This window comes from Cygnus olor, chromosome 10 (assembly GCF_009769625.2).
Source record: "Cygnus olor isolate bCygOlo1 chromosome 10, bCygOlo1.pri.v2, whole genome shotgun sequence".
NCBI lineage: Eukaryota > Metazoa > Chordata > Aves > Anseriformes > Anatidae > Cygnus > Cygnus olor.
The window spans coordinates 22,445,808-22,473,654 of record NC_049178.1 but is presented as its reverse complement, the minus strand read 5'-3'; the positions used below and the strand labels follow the sequence as shown (position 1 = coordinate 22,473,654).

Below are 27,847 nucleotides of genomic sequence, written 5' to 3'. Positions count from 1 at the left end.
TTTGGAGATATGGTCTACCTGCGGTGTTGGGATCCCCATTGGTGCTGACACTGGGACGTACATGGTGGAGTACAGTGCAACTTCACAACACACAGCCACATCCCCATGGTAGAGCTTAGCAGAAGTTGCCCTGGCAGGGCCTGACAGCCCGTTAGTCACGTTCCTTTCAGCGGTTTGCATTGCACCCAGCACACTGACGTTTGCTCTTGGAAGAGCTGGCCAGTTCTTTGTTTCCATGAAACACCGCCCATTTTGGGTAGTTCTCGAAGAACCAAGTTAAAAATATTAAAAGTACGTAAATTGCTGTGACTTGAGTCCATTTATGAACTTCCTGTGGAAGCCTGTTGTTTCAAGGGGAGAGCCAATCCAAACTGGTTCAGGAAGTCTCAAGGTCAAGGCATGAACATAGTTTTTCAGGCTGCTGCTTGTTGTGCATGCACTTTTTGCTGTCAGGGAAGAAATGAAGGCTAGGTTCTCCTGAACGAGCCCTTTATCAAGATAACTGGGGTGGAGGGGAAGAGCAGCAGGCAGACAGCAATATACTTATATTGCTGCTGAGAGAGCTATGATTTGATGTATTTGTCAGGATGTTTTGGACAAAGACATGACTGAAAAGCTTTGCTGAAAAGTAAATGGATAACACATCCAAAAGCATAATGTACTTGGAGACAGTGTATGGTCTAATCTTTTAAGAGCAAACCAAATTGTACAAAGCATGTACATGAAGCCATTTACACAATCATACGTGATGTGTAGGTATGCATGTTTTATTTCTTGTAAAAGCAGTTCTCCATAGAATCTCTCTCAATGGAGTTAGGCTTTCTAATACAAATAGCTATCAAGCACAGCTCTACCACAGCCACACAGGGATAACATTGACTTTGAACTCTAGTCTTCTCATATCCTGAGGCTTATTTCAACCGTTTGAGAGTACAAGTGTGTTGGACTAAACCCATGTAATACATGAGGCTTGAGCCCATTAACTTCTCTTTGGTGCATTCACCTGTGGAATGCTGGTGTTTAGCATCTGCTCGTACCTTATGGTATTGTGACATTTTTTTGATGAATGGTGCAGTACAAGTCTTTTATTACATTTTAGAGAACAGAATGTGAGAATGCTGTAAAAGATTGTAATTATCCAAGAACCTTCACTGGTGTGTGTGACAGGGGAAAAGAAATGCGGGGGGCTCACAGAAAATGTCAGATGAGAAGATTCACTGTTTAATTTTCTTGTTTAAAAGGAAAAATCATGTGGAGTAGATTTAAACCAATAATTTCTAATTAGAACCAATCAAATTTATAGAAAAAGTCCAATAATGGCACTGCTGGAAATATATCTTAACTTACAGTTACCATTGCCAGGATAGAATGGGGAATATTGTCCTCTGAAGAGCAGTTACTGTGTATCCCCAAAATTTAGCAATCTGGTGTAAACAAACTGATCAGGTGTATGACAATATAGAACATCATTAGCCTTCTGTACAGTGTAGAAATAATGGGACATAAGTCAAATCGGACAAAATGCCTATCTGCTGAGACTTGCACTCAAGTGAATTCTTGTGGGGGCAGTGCAGAGATCCCAATGCTCTGTGCAATTATACCCAGGCTCATGGTAATTCCTAATAACTCTAGAATTGAAGGCTCATGCCTGTAAGCTACCCCCAAGGCTCTGACCTTGTTTTTCACTGCTTTTCAATAGGCAGCCATCTGATGCCTCTCAGCTTTTATACAATAAGGAAAGCTGATCACTCTTCCATATCCTACTCCTCTGCAAACATACTTTTATTCCCAAAGAAATGTACTTCCTCAAGAAGAAGCTGGAGAAAAAGTTGTCTTTAGTAGAAAGCCAGGATAACAATGTGGCTTGTGTGAGACCTTTTCTTTAATTTGGCCAGTTTGAAGGACACAGGTGCTTTGGGACTGATACATCAGTGCTAGATTCTAAAGCGCTAGCATTGGAGATGATGCTTCATGAGCTAGCAGCTACATTGAATAATTTGTAAGCAATGCTCTTTGTACATAGTCATAGTAAGTCTGGGCTTGTGCCAAGCATGGGTGCAAGATGATACAAGGACTGTGTCAGTGCAGACTGTTTCTAAAATGTATGCTAAAATCAGATTATAGCTACACAGCAGTAGAACCATTGCCTATAGCTGATGGGCCATAGAGAATGCAAATCACCCTCCTCTAAAAGTAGAAAAATCCAGTGGGTGAGCAGTCACCCCTCCAGCAGCTATTTAGCTGCCCCACCACTGGATTCATTAACCTGTGTTCTATCAAGTTATGCCACTTAAGTTGTTATATTTTCTCTGCTCCCTGTAGGTCATCAGTTACTGATTTGCTCCAAAACTGCATCCAGGGGCAGTTTGCATGACCCTTCTGAAACAGACATACAAAAACACACTAACAAAAGCTTAGCTATTGTTAGAACTATTGCGGAACATGATTTCTATGCCTTAAAATGATCAGGATAACATACTATTCAAAGTTACATATGTTTTTAAGATTAAGGTGAAATTAAAACCATTAGAGTAAGTTTTTCCCAACGTAGCACATATTTTTAACCAGTAAAATCAAGATGTTATATCTCTCTTTCTCTCTGGTCCTTCAAATGAGAAGCATGGTTTATATAAGATAAAATCACCCACTCTTAGAGAGGCACAGTGTGGTATCTAAGCACAGCATATGAAGGATAAGGTGCAAGTGTGTAGATAATTATGTAATAGAAGCTTCAGTATAAAAGGTCCACACCCCAAAATAGCAAAAACCAAGGAAGGACAATCAATGTTTTCATACTTAAAACAGCATGAGAAATATACAGGAATATTTTGTCAGGAATCTTTTATGTCATCTTTCATATACAGGAATCTTTTGTCATAATAGTGAATTAATGCTATTTATATTAACCTCAGAGAAATTCACAGTGCTGTAATCTACATAAAAGACCAGTAAGTTTCCAAATAGAAAGAATGACAGTGATACTGCTATGTTTGTCGAAGTGGCATCGTGTCAGAGATGCTCAGATACTTTAGTGAGCGACAGATAGGCACTCAGACGAAGGCATGCTTATTTGGGGACAAGCACTCCTGAGGTTAATAAAGGTATTTGATATGATTTGAGGAATAATTATTGAAAGAATCAGCTCTTTATCAAAAGCTGATGTGTAGTTCATCTCCACTCTCTAACATGTTTAAAAATGAAGTAAGTACTTGCTGAACTCAGGCTCAGTAAGGGTGACTGTTAACCCACAAGGCTCTCTTATTGCTCAGAGCTGGGAGGCACATCTTAAAAGTCTGATGCATACAAGGGCAGAAGCAAATGCTCAGGATTGTTCTTTTGTTAAGTCCAGCTGAGTGAGCCAAATTATGCCTTCATGAAACTGCATCGATTAAAGCAAGGGATGTTGAGGATGCCACCTCTTAATTTCTTTTAAATTTGTTGAATAAATGATTTTCTTCGTCAGTTTATCCTCCCCACTTTATTCTCTTTTTCATTTAATTGGTGAAGACATTTGAAACAATTTCATTTAACTTCTAAAATAGGTCAAATGATAGCCGCACCACAGAGTTAATCTCCAAGCATGATATGACTGAAGCCTGTAAGCATCTGCCTTCAAATGCCTGTAATAGATCATAGTCTTTTTATGCTTTCCTTGTTGCTGAAAAGTTCTGGAGATCAGTATTTTGGAAGGTTGTAGTTTGTATGCTCAGTCTGTCATGCATGAAAATGTAGCTGTACTTGTGGTTCATAAAACAACTTCCCTCCCTTCTCCTATTAGAAAGGAAACCACAACTCCATTTGAAATAGTGGTCTGTTTTACTGCTACCTCAAATTAAACTCACTTAAACTACCTCTCTTAAATTCATTCTAAGAGAATTAGAGTTGAAAGGGTTTCTGTAAAGGATCTTAGAAGAGTTACCAAGACAGTAACTGTAGCTGCACATCAGTTCTACTCTTTTCACTGAAAAACCAGCATATGGACAAAGACCCTGGAAGGCTCCAAAGGCACTGCAAACATCCCTGAAGCGTTCAAGTTTGGAGATGGGACGAAGTCCCATAAAAATGGGATAATGGTTTCTGATGTAACAGAGGAAATATGGATCAAGGACTGGGTCTAGAGACAAGGGAGAGAGACATTTTCACTTGTGATCTGGTGAATATGATTGAAAATAAAATCCCAGTAGCTTTCATCCATTGTTGCACTTCACAGCATAAACCTTAAAGTTGATTGCAGAACAGGGGCTCCCAGTGCTATACTCTGACTTCAGGCTGTGCACAACCTATTGAAATTCTTGATAATAGCTACAGCCAGCTCTGAGATGAGTCATGTCTTTATTTCTGTTTACCTTAGAATTGTCTGAATTGCCACAGGGAATTAGAAGTTGATAGCAGTTAATACAGGATTTCCAGCTGCTCAGAGACAGGGAGCAGTCTGCAGGAGATAACCCCTTGGTGCTCAGATCCGGGCACAAGGCATGCTTTACCTTGTATTGTTGGGCAATAGAGGGGTGGAGAATTGTCTTTCAAAGACAGCAAGGATAGAGATGGCTCTTAAATGCTTTTTGATGGTTGATCATTTCAAGCAAGCAACTTTGAAAAGTGTCTCTGGACAGTGTTGGTAATGTTATACTGCTAACGAAGGAGAGGTTTTAATACATGTCCAGCTTTAGATGTCAAGTTGATGGTGGCAGCATGGTCTCTCTTCCGTTTCCTCACATCTATGGAGCTGTTTGTCCTGGTTCGTGTTGGGGATACAGGTGTGGGGGGACAGTACAGGTAGCCAGGAAAGCAGCATGCTCCCCCAGCACAGCTTTGCATTGCACATCACCATTCTGCACACACAGCAGATGTGTCCCAGCACAGCATCAGCGTGCTGGTTACAGCCACAGCTTTGGTAGGAGAAGTCACTGTGCCATAAATATCTTGGGAAATGATCCCAAGCCTCAGTAGATGGTTTTGTTAGCAGCTGGATTTCATTCTGTTGGCAACTTTTCTCATCAAATTACAGTGCAGAGAAGGAAGAATATGTACACATGTGATCTTCTTCATGTCCTGAGGGATTATAAACTCAGGTAGTCCTATTTGTGCTTTCTGTTTTTGTTATATAGGCCAAGAATCTATTTCCAGTGGGATTCCGTGGGAAAGGGAGTGAGCCTGCTGTGGCACAGCATATTTGCCCTGGATTATGTTTACAGGTCATAGAAAGTCATATTGGTGTGTTTTAAGCATTCCTAGCACCACACAGAAAAAGCATGTACAGTGCAGACAGGTTGATGAGACTGGAGACAGCCGAAATGTAGCATTGTCTGAAATAGTCAGATCCTTTACTGTCAATTTGTGTTTTGTGCATGCCTTTCTCCTCTCCTGCCCCCACCGTGAGCCTTCCTGAGATTTACTGAATGAGAGATTGCACATTACAATTCTGCAGCCTTTCCAGAATCCACTGGTCAATAATATAGGCTCAATCTCCTGTAGCATTAAAAATGCAATAGTACTCTGTTGTTGTTACAAATCTAATCTAATAGTTGATGGTTTACTGTGCCATTTAACAAAGTTATTTACGATGTACAGTGCATTTTTTATTATCCTGCAAGAATTCTGCTTTTTCAGACCCAAGGGGGTTTAACACAAAAGCTACCTTAAGACTGGCTGTTCAGTGACATACAACAATTAATTTCATCTTAATGGACCAATTAGAGCTAATGGATGGGAGAACACATTTAAGAAGCATTGTCTGTTTTGCCAAGACACCTATTAAAGAGCTTTTAAAAGGACCCTTTCGCTTGAGTAGTTTACTGAATTAATTGGATGGTATCTGTCAAAGGCCTAGAGCAAGCAAACTGAGACCTATCATCCTTGAACACCGTCTGTTGCTCTGTCAGACTCATGCTACAACAATTTTATCTTTGGCTTATCAGTATCACAGGCATGTCCTCAAACTTGTCCTTTTTTGCAAAGGAAGTACAGCTAGGTACTAATGTACAGAAGCAAGTGACAGTTTCTTGGATCTGTGTTCAGCAGTCTCCAGCCAGCCATTTTCAACTATCTCAAATTAAATACCTATTCAGTCTGTTGACAGTTTGTCCTCGTGTCTTGAATAGTTAGTAAATTGGGCTCCAAAACTCTGATGATATCACATTGCATCTTCCTGCTAGGGTCTCTACGCATGTGGACCTACTCTGATGTCTCTGATCAAAGTTTTTCAGTGAGGCTTGTAAATCCTGTTATGTTTTGGGTACCAGTCTGTACATTTAGATCTGCCTAAAAGAGCATAGAAAGCTTTCCTCCTTAGCGTACATGTCTTCAGAAGTAATAGACTGCATGCAGTACAATATATCCTTGAAGTCACATCTTCTGGTCCTTAAATAGAAAAGGAATACGAGAGCTAGAAGTGAGCATCTAAAAATCTTCCCTTTAAACTTTCTGCTTCATATTTTCAGGCTTAAAAAAATCAGACAATGGCAGTGATGTGAAAACACGTCATAGTGAATACACTCAGGGTAAAAAGCCACAGTGAGAGTGACATATGGATTTTGAAAAGTCTGCAGAGATGACAAAAAAGTATTTTAAATTGTGCTGGACAAGCAACTTATCTTGCCATTCAACTGAAGTTCTAAGAAAAATCATTGCTTCAGTATCCCCAAGAGAAATAGAAGAATATATGTGGCTAACTGAAAAGACCAAGAAAAACATTTTGTATAAAATAAAGGAATTCTGTTTGGTTCCCAACATTTTTTTCTGATTGTTTCACTTGCTAAGTAAAAAAAATATATACAGAGACTGAAGTAAATTCTGAACTAAAGCATATTTTTGAATTGCAAAATTAAGATGGTTTTGATTTTCCAGAACTATTCGGGAACCAGGATTAATTAATAGAAAAATCCCAACTAAATGTCACAAGTCTACAATTTATTAATAATGCTAGGTCTTTTTTTTTTTTTTTTCCAACTGAAAAAGCATCATCCAAACAAAATTGTAGCCGGCTCTAATTTTAACCTGGGGACTGATACTGATGTCTTAGGAGACAGAGCAGAGCCACTGAGCATTTTGAGTCTGCCCTACATGTTAGTAGTTAATCTCTGTTTCTTTCCTTCTGAAAATATTCTGCTCTAATGACTGGATGAATCTCTGAAACAAACAAACCAGTTCACTCAATGTTTCCCCCAAATATCAGGAAAGAAATGCCAGATACAAGGTCTTGGTTAGTTTAGAATTCCAGGACCACTATGTGTTTTCCTGGTAAGGCTGCAGAGTAGGTGAGTCTCAAGTCCAATATGCACTTTCTAGTCCAAAGGGAATCCCTGCTGGAAGGACAACTATGAAGATAAGAGTTTCTTAGTAGTATCGGTTCCTTCTATATGTTCTCTGATCTCTCTGAAGACTGACAGGAAAAGCCACAAAACATTCCTGCCTTTATGACAGGGAGATATTTATGCACCCAGCTTGCAGGAGCTCAGGAACATTAAAACCCAAGAGACTGGGTGCTGCTCTGTCCAGGACTGGCCTGTGTGAGGGGCAGAGCAGCATCCCATACAGTCTCCTCAGACTGTCTGAGGTCACTGAACCTTGCAGCACCAGCACTAAGAAGCCCTGTTACAATGGTATAGGAAAGATGACTGCATTGTTCAGTGTTTTCTCAGCCCATAAGCAAATGACAGGACAAGTGTATGCTGGACAAGCAACAGACAGCTCAGTTCTGAGCTCATGTTTTGAGGGATCTGCTATAAAAACCTCTCCAACTCTCTCATAGTAGCAAAATGATGTTGGGGATCTTAGCATGAGGCTAAGGCAGATTTAGCACTATCACTGCTTCAGACAGTCTCTGTGGGGGAGGCTTAGGCCAGGGCTGGCGATCTACAACAGCCCTCAAGAGTGAAGGACATTTTGGTCGATAATGAGGGCGGGTGTATGATCTGTACAAATTCCTTCATGACTCTGGCAACACAAACAGCTGGATTAATGCTTACAGCAATAAGAGAGGAGTTTGTTTAAGTCTCACTCCAGTCAAAAATACTTTGTTCAGTTTTTGTTTGTTTGTTTAAATAGGGAATATTACTACTGCCATTTTGATAGGTTTCCTTGTGATCCCAACTTCACTGCATTTTCCCCCTGGTTTGTTTCCCAGACCTGGCTGCATGATGCTGATAAAGCAACTGACCCTGCTAGCACAGAGAAATGACAATTTCCCTTCCATGTTGGACTCCTCCAGGGCATTGTGATGTTCATTATACTGAAGTTGCTGTGGGAATTCTCCATGGAAAGCATGGGATAAAAAACTGGCAATAAAATGAAAATAGAACATAAAGATTCTGGTTCCAACTTTTAGTGACTAGGTTACACTGCCAAAAATAAACAAAGACAGAATAATCAGGAACATACCACTGTCTCTGGTCTAAGATATGTGTCATGTCACCACACTGTTTCTTTTCATGAAATATATTATCTAACTGGATCCAGAAATCATCCTCAGAAAAACACTGGTAAATGTGTCGTAGTCGGAAAAGTAACTACCTAAGTGGAATCTGGATGAGAAAACAATACTGTGCCAGATGCTCATTTTCAGCACATTGGTATTCTTTGTTGACTTCTGCCTCTGAGGATATGAACATCTATTTATCATTTGACTGCCCTGATAGTTCAGGCTAGCACCTGAAAATAGAACAAGCTGGCACATATTCCACAAGGAGAAAATTCACGAAAGTGTTCTATGTGAACAACATATCTGTTCCGACAAAAAATTAAGGAAGTTTTAAGTTTACTTCTATATATTGTAATCTAAGATTTAGAAAACCCAGTCTGTACATATGTCTGGTTTTCATCCCATATCACCTTGGATCAGTCCAAGTGATCCCAGTCAGGAATGGGAATCTGAGTTTCTCACAACCAACAGGTTTTTGGTCTCAAGGTGACCAAAACCAGGCACAGTTCTGCTTCATTTCTAAAACATATGAAATAATTTATCTTCAGTTTTCTGAGGCGCAAAAATAAATTTCTAAGCTTCAGAAGTTCCAGCAAGGAAAAACAGTTGGCTTCTGGTAAAGTCCTCTGCAAACTGAACTAAGAGCTCAGATTCTGCAATAATCAAAGTTTACCATTCTACATATAACAAATAAAATATGTGATGGGCCAGGGACTTCCGAGAGTAGGGTCATGATAGGAAGTTGGAAAGATTTGCTGGAAATTCTCAGGGCATCTCCAACTTTAAAATGCTGATTCTCATTTGAGTCATAACTGAACAGATTGTTTACAGCAGAGACCACTATATCTGCTGCAAAACCTCATGCTACATCATGTGGTAAAGGGCAAACAAGATATTTTCATGGTGGTTAGAGTTACTACCTCTTGACCTTTTTTTTTTTTTTTTGCCAGTGGCTTCAACACCACAGTTTGTAAATTAGCACCTATCGGCAAAGAGGTTGTTGAGTATTTCAGCTCAACATGACTCATGGCATGCTAGCCATGTAGCAAACCACCTGGTAGTGTCTGAAGCACTCAGGTTATCGCATCTCTTATTCTGATAATATACATTCATTCCCAGATGAGGGAAAGAACTAACAGCCAGGGTTTGAAGCAGCAGGCAGAGGAAAGATGCAGAAAATCACAACACAAGCTGGTGGCAAGGCATACCTGGATATTTTCAGGGCTGTAGAAGGTAGGCCATTTCACTGCATTTTCCATGCTTCACACGCATACTGTCTATCCCTGCACTGTTCTCCTTTTTGATTAACTGTATAATATGTTGGTCTTCCTGCCCATGGTATCTTCTGAAATACACTGCAGAGATAAGCAGGATAGTACATAATGTACATCCAGGATGCACGTGTGTGTACACCCCATCACTCCATGGCCTTTTGCAGACCACGTTAAAGTTCAGAATGTGGTGCTAAAACAAGCTGATCTATTTCAAAACTGCCTCTCCCCATCCTCCTCCCTGACCTTGGCCATGCCCTCCTCTTCCTCATTGGTCTAGGGGCTTGTCTGACCCAATTCAAATAAATAAACCAGCAAAACCTATTTGCTTTTCTGGTGCTGATCTAGTTTTAGGTTCAGGATGCAGGCCGCGCTCACTAGCTTTATTGGTCAAATGGTAACAAAAGCACAGCCAGACTCTCCATATATTATACATATGCTGTCAGATCTCTGCAATAGGTACATACAGAGAGAAAGGGTTTTTTTTGCTCCCTGGAAAGTGAAACAATAAATGGGGAGCAAATCCTAACTCTGCCTTCACGCAGAACACTTTATTACAGAGATAGAATCAAGGTTAAGCCACAGAAAATCCCTTGATGAGTGCCAGCTCTTGTCTTTCATATTCCTGCTTCAAGTTGTCATAACTGGACCGTGGCTTCTGGCCACATCATTGCACAAGGTGCCTGGGCTGACAGTTCTGATGCTGTTTATATTACTGTCTGCTTCTGCTCACCCCCAGAGCAGAAGGCTGTGCTGTATGTTCCATGATGGTCTGTTTGCTGATCTCTCTGCTAAATCAGCAGTGTCAATGAATGTGCCACTTGAAGAGTGATGGCAAGAATCGGTGATAATTTAGCCTGCATGGGAAGTGTGAGGGTTATTTGAACTGGGTAGAGGGAGAGAGGAACACTGAAGCTCTCTTGAGGAATTATTAGACTGTATTTAAAGTGCTTCAGAGGCTTGTTTCTCTTTCCTGTAATGTCCTTATTGCATGGAGCACTGTTTCCTAGCAAAGCTCATTCCTCATCTGGTCTTGTTCGTTTACAGTTTATACATTGTATATTTTCATCTTTCAAACCTCTTACTCCTAGGTCAGGAAGTCTGCCACAAATTCTATGTCTGTCTATGCATTTAGACTTACTCATTGCTTTAATACATGCAGCATGCAGCAGATGAAAGTTCTAGTCCCATTTTGAGATTCCCTGATATCTATGCATTAAAATTTCACCCTTTGGGACTATTTTATGTCAGTATTCCAGTTTAGAGATGAACAATAAAGATACAGGAGTGCTAAACATCTGATTTCATGCAACAAGGTGTTGTTTATCTGTGGCATATTTATAATCTACCTGCAATTTGAGTGCTGTGAAAAATTCTTCTTCAACTTTCCATTAAAATCTGAAATCAAACAAGCATCCAGATCAATATAAGAAGGACATAAAACTATTAGAAAGTATCCAAAGGGGCCTACAAAGCTGGTGAAGGGTCTAGAGGGGAAGACGTATGACAAGTGGCTGAGGTCCCTTGGTTGTTTGTTCAGTGTGGAAAAGAAGAGGCTGAGAGGAGGCCTCATGGCGGCCTGCAGCTCCCTCATGAGGGGAGCGGAGGGGCAGGCGCTGAGCTCTTCTCTCTGGGGACAATGACAGGACCTGAGGGAACAGCATGGAGCTGGGACAGGGGAGGGTCAGGCTGGGTGTTAGAAAAAGGTTCTTCACCGAGTGGATGGTTGGGCACTGAATGGGCTCCCCAGGGATGTGGCCATGACACTGAGCCTGCTGGAATTCAAGGAGCATTTGGACAATGTTCTCAGACGTATGGTCTGATTTTTGGGTGGTCCTGTGCAGAGCCAGGAGTTGGACTTGGTGATCCTTGTGGGTTCCTTCCAACTCAAGAGATTCTCTGATTCAATGATCAAAGTAGGTTGTATTTTTTTTACTTTCTCATGTTGATCTAGGAACTGTGATGGACTTAGTTGTTTTGAGGCAAATGTAGAATGCTGATCTCAGGGTTCGAATTTGAAAGGAATATTGGTCAATAGGTTTCCAATATTTTGTCTTTAAAATATTAAATGTCACTTTGGGGCCCCACCCAAATCAAAAGTATTGGGTTCAAAATTAGCACTTGAAATTTGTCCTATAAATCCATGTCATGATGGGTTTTTTTACCATAAAAATTACTTTGGAGATCCACTAAAATGATTTGGAATCTTAATATCATTAATTGAGCCTCAAAAATTCTGACAGGGTCCAACCAAATTCTTATTTTGACTTATTGAAAGCAGAAGTCATTCCCATATACGCGTCTGCAGTCCTACATGTGAGCTACTGGTTGGTTGTTTTTTCTTCTGCGTAGTCAGTAGCCTGGGGTGCATTTTGACACCTTGTCAGCATCCACTACCTCTCCATTAACTCCACTCTAACCTCAGTGCCATTCTCAACCTGAGGTACATGTCAAATGAAGGGTTTATGCTGAGTTACTGCAAGGTTAACTCTTCGATCACAGCACAGAAATATGTATAACACTGTGAAAGTCCCTTGCCAGCTGCTACTGAAGGCACCCACACTGCACACTTGGGCACTCTTATACTGCCAGCTCTGAAAGAGTGATGTTGCTACTGCGTTGAAAGCAACACCTTGAAATTGCACATGACAAGTGTCATCTCTACTTTGGAAGTGGCAATTATAAATCACAGGTATCCTGCTGCTTCTAATAATACTTCTGAAATTCTGTAGTCTGTTCTTATTCTCCCCTGTACAAAACCAACTCTTCTACTTCATGCATGAATGAAATTGAAGTCAATAATGCTGTAACAATGCTTAGAGATAATTCTCTTATTTGGCCTCATTACCTTATGAGGTGTTTGTAATTTCACTTATAAGCAAGGCAGTACTTTCAAGAGATTCATATATTGTCTGCGTCTGGTAGCAGATTCAGACATGAAGAACTAGTGGTGTGTCACTAACAGCAGCTACTTTTCTTCATTTAAGAATAAAATCTGCTTTTTTAAAAGGGAGGAAAGGAAGACTGAAAACTGCCTTGACCTTCTTCGGAAGTATCATTTTCTCTGTTATCTAAGAAGTTTTAGGAACACTAATTTTAAGTCCTTTCCTGACACAGCTCCAAACAGTTAAAAAAAATCCAAGAATGTTTTCCACCACAAAACCAAGCCCTCTGTCTTCCGCCAGTTCTGCAGGCTCTTGGAATTGGGTTCCAAGAATTCAGATTTCTGTTAATAAGCAGATCATTAAAAATTCTGTCTGCAGCGAATGTTTGATTCAAGTTCAGTTCTGTGTTTGCATTCTACCAACACTGTTTCCAAAATGACATCCTCTTTTGAGTTTTCATGTCTATTTTTGCTTAAGAATTATGCCAAGCTGGATCTTCTGTAAGGGTTAGGATGAGTTGGATCCATTTCATGTTGTAATAATCACATTTGCCTAATTGAAATCTAATCAATCTTGGTGACTAGATTCCAGAATCAGAAGTGTATTCTAAGCAGTATTCTGAGTTTCATGACCGCATGTGTAAAAGTACAGAGCAGCTGCTGTATTGTACAAACCTAGGCACCAAAGAACAAACAGGACGTGTAAAGATACTCTAGTTCTATGTAACTCAGTGTAGTCAATAGCCTCCTTGTGCAACCACCACACAGATCAGATCTGGACCCAGATTCTTACCTATTTAAAATTTTAAAACTCTGTTATGCTTGTAAGACAGCAGAACTTTATGTCGGACTTAATAGTCCACAAACACCAAGCGTCTCCAGGAAAGTCCACCATGTGGTACAAGGATGTCTTTGTTCTGCCCAGCACCATTTGTAAAACTACCACAAAATGATTTATGTAGAACTTTTTCTGAAGTGTCTATCTGCACTTTTTAATAAATTGCAATTCTTTGGGCCAAAAGGACTGCCTAAATTGTTGGTGTTTATCTCCAATGTGTGTCTTTGTGCAGAAATCATACCAGCTGCCTGCCTGCCAGCAATTAGGGGTATATAACTCAAGAACACAGCCTCCAACTCATGAACGTGCTGCCTCCTCCTTCCCCCCCCGCCCCCCCCAAGTCAGGGTGAATTCCTGCTAAATTTTACACCAGTATATACAATGTCAGTGTCACTAAGGTAAGTCATTTATACAGGAGAATAGAGCAAAAGTGCTGAGCAGTTTCACTGTCAGAGGCCATCTGTACTGTCACTTAGAGGGTGCTCAGCAGATCCCTTGAAACCTGTCCTGATAATCCGTGGACATTTTCCTTGTAATCTTCTGTGCAGAGAGGAATGATGCAGATGTATGGCCTGCACTGTCCGAGAAGGAAGATTTCACAGCAAAAAATAGAGACCATTGTTGCTGTCAAGCACTCAGGGCTTCACTCCACTCGTCTCAATTCAGGTTTCCAAGCATTGCAAGGATTCAGCCTAGCAAAAGGTGACCAGAGATGGGGAACAACATGGGTGCTGGGGGACAACATGGCTGGGATTTAACAAGGGAAAAAAGAAAAGAAAAAAAAAAAGAAAAAAAAAAGGAAAAGAATAAGAAGATCTGCACTGATACCTTGAGGAAAAATTCTGCTGGTGCTGTAGGACAGAAAAGTTTTGTGTTTCTGTGAAACTAATGATTTAGTAAAAGTAAAAGCACTGTGGTGGTGGACACACAATATAAAGAATGTGCTCAGATGAATCTATAAAAGGCAGAGCTGCCTTTAATAACCTATTATGTATTATCAGCCGCCCCATTGTACCTTCTGGCATGGTGGGGCGCTGGGTGCGGTGCAGCTGAGCGTCAGCCCTCTCCAGTTCATTGCCAGGTCATCTCTGGGGAGGAAGTGTTCCCTGTTTACAGGAAATGCAGGACAAGGGCTGGAGGACCAAGCTGAGCGCAAGCTGAGGTTGCTGCAGCTTGCTGCCTCTCTGGTGAGGCTGGGAGCAGGGAGGGGGTGTGCCACTTGTCTGAGGCCCAAGGACGCGGTGTTTTGTTTTCATGCATGTCCAGCTTTTACTGTTGCTTTGTTTTTCCTAGTGGTTTAAAGCCCCAGGATCAGGGAGGGTAACAGTGCTGGCAGACACTTGGGCACCCCAGGGTACCTGAGACTGGTCATGCGGGTTTGTGCGGGCAGCCTAATGTGCACCATCCATCCTTGTCCATCTCAGCACACCTGGGCCATGATTAGTGAAACCTCACTGTCAGGCCTTCTCTTATCCCTCCTCCACTTGTACTGCCACAGGGTGCACCAGGATGTTCCCTGAGATGGAGCCCAAACCCGTGTGCTCCTTTGTAGCCTGCCCTCCCTTACTGAACCAGAGCTGCACCAGTCGGAGTGCCTCTGGGAGCAGTTGCTGAAGGTGGGAGGGTTTGGTCCCTGCAGTTTTTCAGAGCAAAGTGAAAGCCTGACACACTTGACCAGCAATCCACTTCCCCTCTTCCATGCCAATGCAAGAAAGCAAAATTCAAATGGTGAAGCTTACGCCATGAGGAGGAACTCCTTTCTGAGTTTGGCATCCGAACAGCTTATGCCTTAGAGTATGAAATGTGATTATCCGTGTGCTACCTTGCCTTGTTAGGGTATGTATGGTACTAGTAGACAACATTTTTTCCTGCCCTTTTCAGACTTCAGCTGCGATATTTGTCTTGTTGTGCTATAACACGGAACTGATTGGTTCAACACATCCTGTGCTAATAGGCATTTCCTTTTATTGGCTTTAAATGCATTTTGACTTTAATTTCCTTCAGTAATGAGCCTTCCTTTTGCAGAGGGTATTCAAAAAATAATCATCTATAAATAGGGCAAAACCAAGGAAATAAATTACCAATTTTAATAAAACAGGGTCGTTCAGCACCCCATTGACTCTCCCAATTACCATCAATCCATTTGGTTTATTATCGCTTTAATTTTATACAGAGAGGATGTCACTGTCTGAGAGAGAGTTTGAACTAGTAACTCTTGGGCACATGACTTGAAATAAAGCCAGGGATACTATATGTAGAAAAAAGTTGAATTCAGTCCCTTTGGTCCAATAATAAAAGGCCTGTTTTTTATTTTTTGCCACTGAATGGAGGAGATTTTATGTATATGGGCTTTGCATAAGCCAACTGTGTCCAGGTGAGATTCTGGTCTCCCTGTTGCATGCTGAACATTCTATTCAATTATGAGCTATGAGACCTGTGGCAGAGGAGTAGGAAAGCGCACAGGCTACGGTTGTGAAGGTTATAGCAGCAATTTACAAGTCATTTGTAAACTGTGCATATCTGATTTTGAGGTGATGTTAAGCTCATCACCACTCAGCTGGCTTCAGGAAGGTTTTACTTGTAGGGGACTTGCCTCAGTGAGAGAGAATGACTATATCTTCCTAGGTAGTTCCATCAAGGATGCTTCAAGTCGGCTGCTTTGCTGTCTCTGGGCAAATAATTGCCAACACAGCCAGTCACCAATACACCCAGAAAAAATACTTATAATTCACATTCGTTTCAGAGCTTTGGTAGATCTAGGCCTAACTGAATGCAATACAGCTGCCTTTCCTTAAAGAATTGGTGACCCTTAAATCCAGAACCCTAACAAATGGATGAAACATCCTAGGGAAAAAATATAAATAAATAAAAATCCTCTACAGAAGGCAGAGCAGAAGTCAGCATTTACCCCCAGAAAACCAGAGAGTTCACTTACTTCCTACTCTTACTGTAGGGAAACAGTGGATATGGTCACAGATGTGTTGATAATTACTGGTAAAACCAGTTTATAATAGCAGTTGTTTTACTGGAGGAATGGGACCGAGGATGTGGTTTCCAGCCTCTTCTAATGTTTTGCTTTTTCTTGTGGTGACATTTTGGACTAAATACTGCTTTGATCTTTACTTACTTGCAGGCACCTCTGAAACTATGAGAAATGTGCAGGAAATAAATCAGTGGGTTTGGCCCCTTAAGTATGTTGGAGGTAATAAAGTTTCATCATCCAACTTACAGTTTGCAACAGATGTAAAGAAAAGAAATAAGTGGGATTTGAACCCTGCACAAAAATTCTCACTTCTTTGGAGAGATGCAAAATTGATCTAGCCTGGCCAACAGATTTGTAGCACACTTAATGCTGTCAGAGCTGGTTCAGTTACAATGCAGAAATACCTTGTAAATATGTTCCAACAGAAATGATCATACTGCACAGGCATTTGAAAGGACGTTGCCAGCCAGGACAGCCTAACCAGATGCCTTGCAGATGCCTAAAGAGCCACTTGTTGGAAGGGGTGCATACTTGACAAGTATCATAAAGCATAACTGAGAGCTGAGTTTGTAATTCAGAGCACTAACACTTGCTGATGAGGTACATAACTGTGGTCTCTACTGCAGCTGTACCTGTTCACACTTAACTCCTCTCCAGCTCTTCCAGTTGTGCTTGCCCAGTCTAGGTGGGAATCAGTATACAATCTGGTCTGTATCCAAGGCTGCAATGACCTAATCCCAGATTCAGAGGTAGTTTTCCACAGTCCTTCCTGTCTGTTATTTTTTTCCATCGTTCCTAAACCCATTTAATAGTGAAAGACAAGGAACTGCTTAGGTTTTCTTATCAGGACCCGCTGGGCCTCTCCTCCCCTAGAAGCCAAAGTGCATTTCCTCTGAAGCTCAGCCTCGCTTCATGTTTTGCGACTGGCAATGAATTCTTAGCCTTAACCAGACTTCCTATTAATGACACTGAAATTTGCAGAAGACACTTGATCATGAATACGTTATACTGGAGATATCTCATGCAGTCTGCCCAGCTCCAGCTGACAAGCATCTCATGATCAACTCTGTCTCCATGCTTTCCGAGCAGAGTCACAACCCTTGCTGCTCACTCTTCAAAGAAGGAGGGAAGACAATGTCAGGGAAATGACAGGAGACAGAAGAAAAACAAAAAATATATCCTTTATGTGGAAGCAATAAAACCAAAATCAAATGCCTGTAAAAAATCTATGCTCGTCTGGAGGCAGACAGGTTACATGTGAGCTTAAGTCTTGCTACCTTAAAAGCATGTTTAGATGCATGGTGTAATTAAATGGTGGATGAGACACAGGAACTATGTAAGTGTTAGTTTTCAGGGACCTGCAGTCAACTGTTTGCTCACTGAGGCTTTCCCCCAGGCTCCTGCCACACAGGCATGACATAGTTCTGTCTGCATTTTTACTGGAATGGCAGGAGCAACCATCTCTCATGTTCTAGAATCTGAAGTGATATGCCATGGGCATCTTCACGTGGTGATCAGTTCTGTCTTCAGGAGCAAGGACTACTAGGAGAACACAAGCACGTAGATTTATAAAATGGATGAAAAGATGTGAATTAACTGGAATAAAAAACACGGTAGGTGTCAGGAAAGGTGTACTGCCCAGGAGCTCTATGATAATACAGAACTCAGAAGTGAAAACACGAGTGCTGCTGGAGTGTCTGTAGGAGGGTGGGATGGGAAGGGAGGCACAAACACGCTTTTGCACATCCCAAGGGCAAAGGAGATCCGTAACATTTTTGGGAAGTATCTTTAAGCACTAGCCAGTGCCACTGCACTGCAGGCCTCCTATAAGTGAAGCCCATGCAACAGTTAGGCAATATTGCAAGTTTTACTCCTGTATAAGTCTTTAATAGCGCCATTCATAATGATTACCAGACTAATACAATGAGGCATTCTTCCCAAATTATAATGTGTTCTTACACTAACATAATGTAGTCATTTATCTTCTGAGGGAGAAAGAAACTTAATTCCGTGTCTGCTGGGACAAACAATTACAAATTGCAGAAAAGCTGAGAGAGTAAGGAGAGAGACTGGCTAAACTGTTAATAAGCCTCCTGAGCTGTTCCTGTGTCTGCCTTGCTCTTGCTTTCACTTGTGCTGAGCTAGCTCTGAGCTGGGAGCCATGACACAGCATGGTCTTTTGCTGCTGCTAGCTCATCCTCTTTGAAGAATTTGTTATGAGGGAAATCACGGAGTTAGTAAAACCCATCTGCAAGGTAAGCAAAACAAAAGCATCATGCTATTTTGTACTCCCTCCTCTGTACTGGGGAAGTGTTTTCCCACAACCATCTATTTCTGCCATAAATATTATTTCTAAGTAATCTTTTTAAGATCCAAATATCTTATTATCCCAGCAATCTGACAATTTTAGACATAAGAATAGTGTAAAAAAAATATTAAAAATTTGGCAGCTTCATTGGAACTTATTGAATATCTTCCATTAATAAGCAGAAAATCTTTTGAATTAAGGTACTGCAGAATCGTAGCCAGAAACATTTGCATTCCAAAACCTGGTTTTTGGTTCAAAAGCATTAAAAACCCAATTCTTCCATTTCGATTTTTTAGCTAACATGAATGTTTTTCCTGAATGCTTTTAGTCTATTTTTTCATCAGCAGACATTTTAACATCAAAAAAATATACCAAGAATATAGAAGAAAGAAGACAGTGCAGTGTATCCATCTTTTACAGATGGGACCAGATGAACAGTAGGATCCAACAGAGACGGCTCTAACCAGCAGGTCTGAGCAATTTGTCCTTGTACTACCTGTGGACTCAGGGAGATCATTTATCTTACTGTAAAGTTTTTGATTTTCATAGCCCTGGAAAGCAACATGAATAATAGATTATCCCTTCAATCACATTTCTTCTCCTTTTTGTACCCACAATGGGAGAGGAGTGCATCTAAATACCTGAAATGTTAGATCAACAAAGAATTAATACGTAATTATAACAAGGACTTAGATCCAGGACTGGTTATGCTTAGTAGTTATGTTTAGTAGTGCAAACAGTTTGCATGTATTACTGGTGAATTACTAAGAAAGAGCATCTAGATAGCCATATGTGAAAGACACAGGATTTTCAAAGATCCTGAATAGTACTTTGCCTTACAGTACATTGCATTCCAGTGTACAGTATTTTCTTTGATTCATGGTTTCATGCACCAAAGAGGCCTACAAGGTGGTAGGAAGCATCTAGAAAAAAATAACACATTTTATAGGCAACTTTCCTTAGTTCTTTATCCTGATACAAGATGAAGTTAATTTTGTCTACCCTTGCCACAGCTAATGAGGCAAAGCAACTTTTAAAGAGGCCCTAGGGGTAGGTCTTGACTCTTCTGTCGCATATATGTTTTCTTCCATGGTCACATTCCTATGTCAGTGGAATAAGACCTGGCAGATGCACACACAAGCATGGAGAATCTCAGCATCAAGCATGCTGTGCCCGGAATGGTTTCTGTAGGAGCTGAAGCACAGATAAGGTCTTTAGTCACCTGTGGCTGCCATTATGGGTTCTAGGGCCCCTGTGCAGAATGTGCCTATTGCTTGAGGACGAAGGAGTAAACACAGCAGCATGCAAAAGCTGTGTGTTCATCTGAGGTGGGAGAAGGAACTGCAAAGCAGGAGTAACATGCTGTTTGTTCATGCCAGGGAATAAATGAGGCCTTTCAGTTACCTGTGCACTGATATTACACAAAAGACTCAGGCAGTTATTAGATCTGTCATCACTTACCACAGCTGACACCCTGAACCACACTTCTGTATGTGAAAATGTGCCCTGAGAAGCTGGTGTTCTTACCTCCATGCAGGGGCAGACCATGCATTTATTCACTAAGACATATAGAATCACAGAATCATAGAATATCCTGAGTTGGAAGGGACCCGTAAGGATCATCAAGTCCAACTCCTGGCACCACGCAGGTCTACCCAAAAATTCAGACCATGTGACTAAGTGCACGGTCCAAATGCTTCTTAAACTCCAAGAGGCTTGGTACAGTGACTGCTTCCCTGGAGAGCCTGTTCCAGTGTGCGACAACCCAATATATGCAATTTCGAACTGCCAGGCCAGTATTGCTCACCATTTCTTTGCTCTACTGACATCTTGTTTTCCTCAACTCTTGGAGTGAGCAATATGAGAGATTTCAAGTTGCATGGGGATTTCCCTTGGCAGACAGATACAACACCTTCTTTCATCAGAAAAATTCCACTAGCATCAAGGCATGGAGGGTAGTTTAAGGTTGGCTAAGGATAGGACAAAGCAAACAGGTCAAAAGAGCAATTGAGATGGAGTTTAGATGAATTGTAAGTTGAAAGCGGAACAGAAGAAAGAGCTTGAGCTGGCCTGAAGTAAAACCCAATGAATCAGTGGTGCTGCCTCTTTCTCTCTCTCTCCCTGTCTGACCTCTGTGAGTTTAATAATATCAATTTATTAGTGAGGGAAGAGGTTACAGGATGAAAATCAGAACTATTCCAAATGCTGGACTGAGCTTGAGGATAGACCCAGATATGGGTACCAGCTGGGAGTAGGAGATCCAATAGAGAAATGCCCCTTAAAACAAAACAATTTTATCTAAACATACCTGGAACAACTCATGTGTCCCCACTTTCACCCCAGAACTACTTTTAGTATGAGCAACTCTCCATCAGGAGGTTTTATTTTATCATTACTGAGCAATGAGGCAGGTTGTCTTTAGAGTCATATGCATGTCAGGGTCTGGAAGCATGACAAGCCTCCTCTTTGGGTCCAATAATAAAGCAATTAGCATCAACAAAAGTGTGGAAGTCAGGGGTGGAGCTGATCCACAGAGGCCCCTTTGTTGTTGTAGCTAGGCAGGGTTTCGGAAGTGCTGTGATGCCGCCCACACTGAAAAACTGCAGACACTAATAATAAACAAGAGAAGACAATGGTGAGGAACAGTGCAGCTGCTCAGTCCTTCATCCCACTGTGGAAAATGCATGGGGCAGCTTGTGGGAGCTACTTGCCTCTGCACATGAAGGAAAGGCGAGCAGCCACACCTGCATGGCAGACACAGACCACTCTTTGCAGCTTGGAAGTGAATGCAGAAATGGAGTTTCCTTTCTGAAAGGAAATGTGAGTCTGGTCAGCGGCCTCAGGAGTCTCTTTCTTCATTGCCCTCCCACTTACAAGAACCCATAATTGCCCAGCTGCCTGTGACTCTAGCATTGGCTTTGAGGCTTTGGATTTGCTCACAGCTGGGATCCCCTCCCTGGAAGGCCAAAGAAAAATAAATAAAGAAATGAAGCAGAGCTGCAAAAGCATATTAATAAGATTTCAGAGGCAATGAAGACTAAAGAAATCATAAACACTAAATAAGGCATGCTGGTGTTCAGACCAGTTTGGCTGGACAAGCCGTCATAGAATATCCTGAGTTGGAAGGGACTCACAAGGATCGTCAAGTCCAACTACTAGCTCCACGTGCGACCACCCAAAAATCAGATCCTATGTCTGAGATCGTTGTCCAAACGCTCCTTGAACTCCAGCAGGCTCAGTGCCGTGACCACATCCCTGGGGAGCCTGTTCAGTGCCCGACCACCTTCTTGGTGAAAAACCTTTTACTAACACCCAGCCTGACCCTTCCGTGAAACTCCCCAGCATTCTACTGTAATACACACAAATGTCAGGTGTTGTCTAAAGACAACAGGCTTGCCCTATTGGCTGAACACTGGAACCGACTCCTGGAAATTTGTAAAATACTTAAGGCCACTGTGGTGAATAAGCTGCATATAAGCTCCCACAGTGATGCTAGGGCCAAAACCACCAATCTGATCTATGAATATAAAAGCAGAGTAAAGTCAGGTGGGGAATAGGTTGGTGTTATCACTGTTATATTTGTCAGTCCTATTACCAGTGCTGTAAAATCAAGTCTTGTGCTGAAGCACCAACAACTGCACCAAAACTGGCTGGTAGTAAAAACTGGTACTAAAATGGTTAGTAAAATTGGATAATGCTAATGGATTATTAGATAAAGTTCAGAGATTTTAGAATGATTAAATGATAGGAGGCATAGTATGACACTGATACATTCACCTATTTCATTTAAAAGACCAGGCAAGAGGATAACCTCAACACAACCTGTGAGCATCTGCATGGTAACCATATTTGGAAGACTGCAATCCAGGAGACAGAGGTTTAACCAAATCCACTGTCTGCAGTTTGTCACTAGGCATATCGAGATCAGCAATAAAAGACACCTTTCAAACACAAAGGGCAGGCACTATCTGGAGAACCTACCTTTAGTCATGCTTTGTGAAGGATTTGAAATAACTGGCAATTTAAATCTAAATATATATGTGTGTGTTTGTGTTGTTATATTTTCCTGAAAGAAAAATAATGCTGGGAAATCCTTGGACTGTATTACATTAACAGACTGAGCACTTTCAATCGCATTGCTTTTTCTGGATTTTCTGGATTCCCTTGAAACAACTCAAGGATGATGAGATCTGAGTTACCTTGTGCTGTAATTCCAATGGTATTATAATTACACTTTTCTTATCCTTTTAATGTTTTCACGGAAAACTTACAATGTTTAATTTCCATTTCTACTAAGCACTGAAATGTTAGTATGATTTTATTACATCCATTTTGAGGGATGTCTCAGGAAGAACAAACAAGTTCTAGTTGCAACTATGTATGCACCCAGTCAAACTTTTTGTTCCAAACTGAGCCAGAAAACTGATCCTATAGGGAAGCTTGAATGAGTTCACTTAATTTCCCACTGCTCCATTCAGATTCTTCTACTTGTCTAAATGGTTGCTGTTTAACTTGGCAACAAAACACAAAGCTTGAGAAATCTTGCTTCCAAGCCTAGAGGGTCTGCAGGGACACCCGGTCCCCTGAGTGTTTAGAGCTGTGCAATGTGTGGATTTGCTGTGTCTGAGCAACAGCAGGTGTCTGGGAATACTGCCGATGAGCTGGTCTGTTCTTTCTCTACAGTGCCTACACTGAGCCTTACAAGGTGTGCCCGGTCTCTGTGATACCCGTGGAGGTCATCACATCAGATGAGGAACAAAAGAGTTCAGAAGACGAGGAAAGCAGCCAGGGTGATCCCAGCCTCATCAACAAGGTAAAAGAGCTGCACTAGCAACAGTTTACCCCTGTAGCATGTGGCAGAGCCAAGGAACTGCTGTTCTAAGATGGATGGTGGAGGCAATATAGCCAATAGGAAAGGCTTGACATGAATGTCATGAAAAACTTCTCACTCATGAGAAGGATCTGGATGCAGTCTTGAGAATTTTAAAGCTACACTGAATAAAACAATGACAAACACGCTATTGGAACAGATTGTGGTTTGAGCTCTTTGTTGACTTGAAACAAATGAAATGGTCACAAGCAATCTAATCTTTTTTTTCCTCTTGTATGTATGATTTTTTTTGGCTGCTTGTTTTCACACTGTTTTGGAAAGGGAAAAGCCCTTAGAGTTGTGACAATTCCTGTTACATGAAAAATATTTTCCCTTCTAGTTCTACTAGTTAGCTAGCAAACCATGAGCATTTACAGAGCATACACTAGTGTGTTACCTAAGCCCATCATGTTTCTCAGCATTTAGTTGTGATGCCTGTGGAGAATTGACAAGAAAATTGTGCCTCAAGTCCAAATGGGAAATGCGTATAATCACCAAGCACTTGGAAGGAAATTTAAGGCTGCTAAAAACAATTTTATTGACATTTTTCTAGGTTTTTACTGAAGATATTAGGAAATTGCATTTTTATTTCCCTTACTGCATTTCATGCCTTTTTATTTTTTGTTGTGCTGGGGTAACCACACTTTTTAGCTGTCACAGCAGAAGGCAGCACTTACAGAGCAAGCATGTGCTTTAGAGTCTGTCTGGAGGTATCCCTTTAGCTCTTAGGGCTAATACAAACCAAATCTCTACACATGTCTGATAGAAAACATCAGCACAGGACTGTTTGTTTGATCAGACTTGGTTTCCCAGGCTGATTGTCAGCAAGGATCACGGCACGCAGAAGACCTGGCTTCTACAAGCTCCTAGGGAGCTGTCTTAGAACAGCCACATCTGAATACTGGCTGTTATTTCCAAGCTGGCTGATGAATTAGAGCATGTGGCTATTTAGCCTGACAAGAAACAGGCCGGAAGGGTACACATAACCTTTTTTGCCAGGTTTAATTGTAGCTGTAGGAGGATTAGCCCTCCTGCAGTCACTGGGCTCTAGCTACAGACTGTAAAAGGAGGTTGGAGCAGCAGCAATTTCATTCTAGGCTAAGCCCTTTGTTTAATATGCCAAGTCAGGGGCCTGTGCTTGTATGCAGGTCCAAGAAAAGATCTGGAATTGACACAGGGAGACCTTTGAGCTTCTTTATTCTTGTAGCCTCACGAGGGCCAAAGACACTGCAGGCTTCACTTTGGACAGACTAAGGGGGTCCTGGGAACCATTCTGTCAAACCCTGCATGTCCCAGCTGTCCCCAGGACCCAGGCTCTTAACAGGAGACACCTGATCTGGGCAGCCAGAGTTCTAACATCAGAACTCTCCACCATCTAACAGCTTCAGTGCTGCTACTGCAGGCTGTGTGAAGCAATAACCGAAAGATGCCCGTGAAAGGGCCAATTTGATAGGGAAAACAGTCAGTGCAGGGTCCTGAAATGAAGAATGCAATATATTTAACTGTACTCTTTCTCCCATGCTAGTAGCAGAACAGTAACGGTATGGGAATCTTCCAATGTCCCCCACAGCCCTCATTGAAGATTCTCTGTCAGAAATAAGGGCTTCCAGTTCACCGTAATTAAGAGTAAATGGGATAAATTCCATCCGTTCACAGCTCTTGCCTCAGAAAGCGCTGGTATCTTTACAAGTTACAGACAGAGGACTGTTTTCTACCCTACTGCTCCTGCCTCCTTTTGTTGTCTTTGCACGCAAATCTTTTGGGTGCCAAGGGAACATTAGCTTCCCTGTCAAAGCCTGACTCGGCAATGACAAAGGGCAAAGAAGTTGTCCAGCTCCCCAGTGAAGTGATGTATCACTTGGAGCAAAATCCTCAGGACAACACAGAGTGGCTGTAAAACATGAAAGAGTTCAGAAGCACTGTCACTTGGGAAGAACTGGCAAAAACATGTTGGTCTAGATGCCAAAAATAGTACCATGGATTTGGAAATGAGTTAATTCTGTTAAAACAACTGTTTTGGGCTGGCCTACTAGGAGCTGAATTTGGATTTAGAAAAAAAAACATATGCACACACAAAAAAGAACCCTCTGGGGTTTGTTGGTTTGATTTCTGGTTTTCCCCTCCTTAGGGAAACTTAGTTTAAATAAAGACCTGAAACAACCCAGATGATCAAATCTCCTACCCGTGTCCAGATGTATGATTTGCATTTGCATTGAGCTAGATTCTACTTATTGCCTTTCACTTCATCTGTATGAAAATGAAAGCATAGTGTTTCATTTTTTTTCTCACTTGCTTTCTCCTAGCCTTCTTGGCAGAGAATTGCAAGATATCAAGTTTGCAGCAGATTTTTTTCCTGTAATGTTTCTTTCTAAGGCTCATTTTTTAAAGTAAAAATAATTTTAAAAATCAGCTTTGTACACACTTTTCCTGGAATTGTTTCAACAGCTGGGCTTCTTTGAATCCCTGCCCTCCTGGGGACCAGACTCACATGAGTGTGGAAAAATTTTTAGGGCCTGCTGGAACCCCTGTTCTGTAAACAATTTGAATCATAGCCAATAGTATATGTTGAGGTACTTTTGACATTATCAACTTTATTTTAAAAAGCAAAGAGGGGCTTTCATCTCTATTGTGTTACAAGAAATTTCACTACTAAAAAGCCTTTTTGGAATGAGGCAGGTGTAAAAATGTAGAACAGGAGGTGGGGTTCCAGATTTTGCCTTTATTCCACTAGGTGTACCGCAGACCCTGTGAAGCGGAGCATTTGTCATCAGAAATCACGTGGTAGTTTTGATTCTTCTATGTAAGACTGACAGTGAAAATTCACTCTTTCTGGTTAAATGAGCACGTTATTTCCTTCTCTCTTCATTCTACTGGCTCTACAACCTAGAGAACTCCCAGGCAGGGAATGCTCTAAGTATTCTTAACCTTTATGATTCTATATGGCTGTATTATAAAAAGTGATTACCTTCACTTACATTACAGATGGAGCTTCACACTTTTTTTCCTCCTGCTAAGCTAATTTGCAAGAGCTCCTGGGCCATTCCTCATTCATTTGTCTTTTATATATGCTCATTTAATTAAATTCCTTACAATTTATCAGAAGGTGACACATGACTGTTCTGTATTGGGCTCTCAAGGTTATATGATGGCATTTGAGGTGCACACAGAGAAAAAAAAATGGAATTAAGGATTCCAGTTAAGAACAAACCACTTATATCAAATAAAATAATGACCTTCCCTACATCTCCCACCTCTGAACCTTCTCTCACTAGACAAATGCTCAAAGTCCAGGTTGTAGAACCCCAGATTTTTCATGTTACCATTGAGCTGGATTCAAGCTTTTTTTTTTTTTTTTTTTTTTTTTTTGCTAAAAACCAGATGAATCCTGAGCTTAACTGTTCAGATTTGACTAGAGAGCAAATCCAAACTGAGCTTGGAAAGGGGCTGCCAGTTTAAGAATTATTTTCTTGAGTGTCTTGTAGAAGAGCCATGTTCCTGTAGCAACACCAGAACATGTTGCCTTGGACTCAGCTTCAAGAGCTATTTCCATCACGCTGTTTGACCCAGACTGTCACATGTATGCTAAGGGGTGTGGATTGAACAAAGTGATGGGCTTAAAAATGACCCCAGTAGTGAATGGAAGGCATTTAGACTGAGATCAACAATTTCCACCACTGTGATAAGAGTCTAAGTATTTCTTTACAGGGTTCCTTTGGAAGGAGAAGGCAATGGCTGGGTAAACAGAGAATGCTAGGAATATTGTAGCAGCATAAGCTATTTTAAGAACTCTGTTGTATTTAGGAATGACGTAGAGCAAACCCTACGTTAAAACACTAGGGAATGGAACAATTACAAATGTTCTCTTAAACCTGTCTATAAACAGAGCAGGGAGTTTGACCTGAAGAACTGAAGGGATCCTCAGAAGAATAATAAGAAAAGAATTTGATTAATCTGTGTGAATACCTTTAAAAATTATAGTCTATCGAGTACTCAGGAAATAAATTAATACAAATCCTAAGACGAGTAATAAAGCCATAGCTGGAGCATAAATGACAGTTCTCTCACCTAGAATACAGATATGTGTGCGAGTTAACTCTATGGGAAATCGAAAAGTAAACCAACATGTATGCAAATACTGTCTAGTTTCACCCTAAAACCAGCAATATGTTACAAGGAACTGTACACAGCCAGGATATGAGAGATGTGATCTTCTCTTACCCTGCTGGCAAAATGGGAAAATCTCTAGTGAGGTAGATAACACATAACCAGAATAA

The 27,847-nt window shown here is 41.2% G+C and overlaps 1 protein-coding gene across 1 annotated transcript in view; it reads left to right on the top strand.

Moving 5' to 3' along the window:
- Positions 1 to 27,847, top strand: part of FGD5 (FYVE, RhoGEF and PH domain containing 5) — a 100,563-nt gene that overhangs the window by 12,706 nt on the left and 60,010 nt on the right. The window contains exon 3 of the mRNA XM_040568382.1: positions 23,387 to 23,516. Coding sequence (XP_040424316.1) covers positions 23,387 to 23,516 — 130 coding nt within the window. The remainder of the gene's footprint in view (positions 1 to 23,386; positions 23,517 to 27,847) is intronic.